This window comes from Salvelinus sp. IW2-2015, linkage group LG20, assembly GCF_002910315.2.
Source record: "Salvelinus sp. IW2-2015 linkage group LG20, ASM291031v2, whole genome shotgun sequence".
Taxonomy (NCBI): Eukaryota; Metazoa; Chordata; class Actinopteri; order Salmoniformes; family Salmonidae; genus Salvelinus; species Salvelinus sp. IW2-2015.
Window position 1 is genome coordinate 59,869,757 of NC_036860.1, and position 5,195 is coordinate 59,874,951.

Here is a 5,195-nt window from a genome sequence, read left to right on the forward strand (position 1 = left end):
GGATCTCTCTGTACTTTGCTCCGTTCATCTTTCCTTCTATCCTGACAAGTCTCCAAGTCCCTGCCGCTGAAAAATGTCCCCACAGCATGATGCTGCCACCACCATGCTTCACCATAGGGATGGTGCCAGCTTTCCTCCAGACGTGACGCTTAGCATTCAGCCCAAGGAGTTCAATCTTGGTTTCATCAGACCAGAGAATCATGTTTCTTTAGATTAGAGTCCTTTAGATGCCTTTTGGCAAACTCCAAGTGGGCTGCCATATGCCTTTTACTGAGGAGTGGCTTTCGTCTGGCCACTCTACCATAAATGCCTGATTGGTGGAGTGTTGCAGATATGGTTGTCTTTCTGGAAGGTTCTCCCATCTCCACAGAGGAACTCTGGAGCTCTATCAGAGTGACCATTGGGTTCTTGGTCACCTCCCTGACCTATGCCCTTCTCCCCCGATTGCTCAGTTTGGCTGGGAGGCCAGCTCTAGGAAGAGTCTCGGTGGTTCCAAACTTCTTCCATTTAAGAATGATGGAGACCACTGTTTTCTTGGACCTTTAATGCTACAGAAAGTTTTGGGTACCCTTCCCCAGATCTGTGCCTCAACACAATCCTATCTTGGAGCTCTACAGACAATTCCTTCAACCCCATGGCTTGGTTTTTGCTCTGACATACACTGCAAACTGTGGGACCTTATATAGACAAGTGTGTGCCTTTCCAAATCATGTCCAATCAATTTAATTTACCAAAGGTGGATGACAATCAAGTTGTAGAAACATCTCAAGGATGATCAATGCAAACAGGATGCACCTGAGCTCAATTTCGATTCTCATAGCAAAGGGTCTTAATACTTATGTAACTAAGGTATTTGTTTTTTTATTTTTAATAAACTTCCACAAATTTCAAAAAAACTGTTTTCGCCTGTCATTATGGGGTATCTGTGTTGATTGATACATTGTTTTATCCATTTTAGAATAAGGCTGTAACGTAACAATGTATGGAAATAGTCAAGGGGTTTGAAAACTTTTCCGAATGCACTGTATCATTTAAAAAAAAACTTTAAACTTCAACCAGTAAAATGGCTCTTTAGCTAGAGTTTGCTACAGCCTATATCAATGAGCGTTAGCATTCTAGCTTACAACTGCTGCATCCAAAATAGTTATTTATTAAAGACCACAAACAAATCTAATCTTAGCAACTGTTCAAGCAAGAATCGAAACCCCAAAGGTTATTTTGTTTAGAAGTAGCCTAATGTAAATGTAGGCTGTTTAATGGGCGAAGAGTCCTGCGTAATATCCGTGTGTTGTGTACTGGAAAAGGGTCTTACACCGCCAATTTATACCGCTAATAATTACCTCAGACAGGGCTTTACCCAAACCTGCCTCGTGGCTATGCAAGGTCCATAGGGGTTTGGTGGCATTCATTGAGCCCCGTTGGGGAAGCGCTATCCTTCTCCAATTAAATTTTGAGTTTATTGACACTTTACTCAATTTAATTTAATTTATTCTCGAAATATTGTCACTTTTGCCACGAGTACTATCGTGCAAAAAAAGAATGTCCAAGTACCACCACCACCCTTTGTTTTACCTATAATATTCTTTCAGACTCATCAGGCAGTTTTCCATAGTTGAGTTTGTGTGGCTTTGTTCTGCTGTCTGTATTACAGCTGCGAAACAAGGCGCATCTCTGCAGCGGGCCCTACTCGCTCCTCTCCACTTGGCGCAAGCGCGATGTCTCCTCTGTGCGCTCTGTACGGTGTGTTTGCATTGTGTCAGAACTGCCGGTGAGCGTTAAAATATTTCGTTGCCTTCCAACGGCGGCAATGTCGGGCAGGTCCGTACGAGCCGAGACCCGGAGCAGGGCGAAAGATGACATCAAGCGGGTTATGGCCGCGATTGAGAAAGTACGGAAATGGTAAGACAGAGAGGAAAAAACACCATTCGTTACCAAACATGGGAAAAAGCCTTGCACGTTTTTTGGAGGGAAATAGAACGAATGAGCATGCGATTGAAATATGATTTTGGACAGTATCTCTACTCATGTGCGCAGGGCGCACTCGTGGTGTGCGTGGCTAGGTATATCGAGTACGCTACAAACCGAGATCCCTATTATTCTAGAGAATTTTCCACCAAGGTTTAATGTGGGTTAAACCCAGAAGCCATTTCGTTGCAGTCACATGAAGCCATTCCTTTCTCCTGGCTGCTGTAGTGGCAGAGGGAGAGAGCCGAGAGAACACTGGCTCGACGCAAATCATTCATTAACACACTTCAGGACTATGACAAGTGCGCCCTAGAGCCGAAGTAGTTTTTAGACCGTCTGGAGTTTTAAATTAAGCGCTTTGGGTCGCCCTTTAGGTCGAACAGAGATTGCGCGGTGGGGTCTGGGAGAGACAGGGCGTAGGAGTAGTGGATTGCTGAACAAGCAGTCAGTCTCAGGGTTTTACAAATATAAATAATTGTTTTTCAAATCTTCAAAATTATGTTTATGAACTTTATATCAAGGCAACATTAATTTTCACCAGTGGATTCGTTTGATTCGTTTTATGAATTAAAATTGAGATTCTGCACCCATGTCTCCATGAAATAGAGTAATTCTGCAAAATAATTGAAAAGATAGGAAAATTTTTAAGGCCATTTGCAAATTACCGTTAGGAAACTTTCGAGATGGAAAGAATGTAAACAAAATCAGTTTGTTTTCATATGGATATGTTTACTTGTACCCCTTGAATCAAAACTATTTTGATTTTCAATTGTAATAGGCCCACATTTGTATTGGATCACGTTTGCTATTGCAAAATTGCAATTACTGTTTTATTATTATAATGCAGAAAGTCCTATTTTTGTACCTTTATTTAACTAGGCAAGTCAGTTAACAAATTCATATTTACAATGACTGCCTACCCCGGCCAAACCCGGACGACGCTGGGCCAATTGTGCGCCGCCCTATGGGACTCCCAATCACGTCCGGTTGTGATACAGCCTGGAATCGAACCGGGGTCTGTAGTGACACCTCTAGCACTGAGATGAAGTGCCTTAGACCACTGCGCCACTCGGGTTTAAACCAGGAGTGATAGGAACTATTTTATTCTATAACAAAAGTCTGGGACTGTCTCCATGTTGTTGTTTATTTCTGACTGACCTTAGTCTGTATTGTGTTTTGTGGGATGCCCTGAGAGAGCTGTTATCAGTAAAGGAACATTGAATGCGAATCGAAGTGAACCATTTAAATACTTGTGTGTGTGTGTGTGTGTGTGTGTGTCTCTCTCTACCAGGGAGAAGAAATGGGTGACAGTTGGAGACACGTCCCTGAGGATCTTCAAGTGGGTTCCAGTGACTGAGCCCAAAACAGCAGATGAAGTACATAATAAACAGCCCACCACACACACCACCACACACACCACACCTCACCACACACACCACAGTCTCATTCAAGTTCAGTGTCTAGTTCTTTTATAGAATTCTCTCAGCATCTCAAACTCATGTCACGTCATTGTGTTGTATGTAAACAGTATTTCTGCCCCTGTCTGCTGTCTTGCAGAAGAAGAAGGGGAAGGATGAGAAGTATGGGTCAGAATTGACCACACCAGAGAACAGCTCTTCTCCTGGGATGATGGACATGAATGGTGGGTAAAGGTCAATTCAGAGTCCATAGCTGCGAAACTCAGACAAACGGTCCATTATTACATATTTACAAACCTTATTTAATTGGCTGTTATCTAGTCGCGGCCATATCTCACAGTAAATAACATGGCTCCACAGCTTTGAACTCTGTAGGACGCTTAACGTCCAGTGTGTGGGTCAGTGTGTATGCCTGTGGACCCAGAATGGAGTTAAAGGTTAAACAAATGTAAAAACCTTCTGTCTTCTTCCCTCTCCCCTTCTTTTTCTCAGACGACAACAGTAACCAGAGTTCTATCGCTGACTCCTCCCCCGTCAAACAGGAAACCAGCAGCAGCACTAGCCCAGCCCCCGAACCCACCACCGTATCCCACGGCGACAACAGTGAGGCCAAGAGCGACCAGAGCCCTGACTGCAAGAGGGGTGAGACACACACACACGACCACTACCACCAACATGGGAAATCACGCTCAAATTCCCAGCCTGAAATCCCCTCCTGTAGTGGCCCATCCATACACTTTTAATAGAACTGGAAGGGTGAACCCTGTGGTAGGGTTTAGTGTTTCTTCAATTGCTGTTTGGTTAGCTGGAGAGCTCCAGTTGTTAGGCCTGAAGTCACAGGGCTGTACTCAGAGGCTCATCACGCTGGGAGACTGTGGGAGAGAGAGAGAAGGAGAAAGGGTTATCTTTTCTATCCCGCTGAGAGAGAGAGGGAGTGCAGCTGTGACCAGACCCTCGAGGCTTCAACTGCCAACCCTCCATCTGCACCCCTGCTAACAAGAGACCTCTCAGCCTGCTACAAAATAGAACTATTTTTATCCCCTCTTTCACTCTTTTTCTCTTTCTCCCTCTCTCTCTTTTTGTCTCCCTCTCTCCCCTTTCCTTTTCTCTCTCTACCCCATCTCTCTTTCTCTCTCTCTCTACCCCTCTATTCTTCTCTCTCTCTACCCCCCCCCTCTCTCTCTCTCTCTCTATAGCTCTCTCTTTCTCTACCCTCCTCTCTCTTTCTCTCTACCCCTCTCTTTCAAGTATGCCTATATTTATTACTCTCTCCCAGTCATGCCTTTTTATCTGAGCACAAGTAATTACCTCATATCACCACACAGGAGCATTAATCCGTTCCAGTTGCCCTTGACTTGAGTTGTTTACAAGTAGCAAATAAAAGTGTAAACATGAATCCTCAACAGTAGGTCTTGTTACAGAAATAATGCATGATTTATCTGGGCCTTTGGTAGCAGCCTTTACTGGTTCTAACAGCAGAAACATAAGCTTGCTGCCAGCTTTTAGCTAACTGTTGGAAAAATTGTGTTTGACCAAATACAATGCTATTTCTGTAATGGCTGTTGGAAGGAGAGGACCAAGGTGCAGCGTGGTACGTGTCCATATTTATTTAATGAACACTGAAATAACAAAAATAACAAAGAGAAGGACCGAAACAGTTCTGGCTGGTGCAGACACAACAGAAAACAACTACCCACAAAACACAGGTGGGATGAGGCGATAGACAGCTGCCTCTGATTGAGAACCACACTCGGCCAAACACATAGAAATATAAAACATAGAACAAAAACATAGAATGCCCACCCCAACTCA

General features: G+C 43.9%; 1 protein-coding gene across 2 annotated transcripts in view; it reads left to right on the forward strand.

Moving 5' to 3' along the window:
* The first annotated feature begins 1,716 nt into the window (after window positions 1-1,716).
* Window positions 1,717-5,195, forward strand: part of LOC111981361 (B-cell CLL/lymphoma 7 protein family member A-like) — a 24,162-nt gene continuing 20,683 nt past the window's right edge. For both annotated transcript variants that reach the window (XM_070449538.1, XM_024012587.2), the window contains exons 1-4: window positions 1,717-1,899; window positions 3,257-3,341; window positions 3,523-3,607; window positions 3,876-4,025. In XM_070449538.1, the coding sequence (XP_070305639.1) occupies window positions 1,808-1,899; window positions 3,257-3,341; window positions 3,523-3,607; window positions 3,876-4,025 (412 nt within the window). In that variant the 5' untranslated portion in view covers window positions 1,717-1,807. The remainder of the gene's footprint in view (window positions 1,900-3,256; window positions 3,342-3,522; window positions 3,608-3,875; window positions 4,026-5,195) is intronic.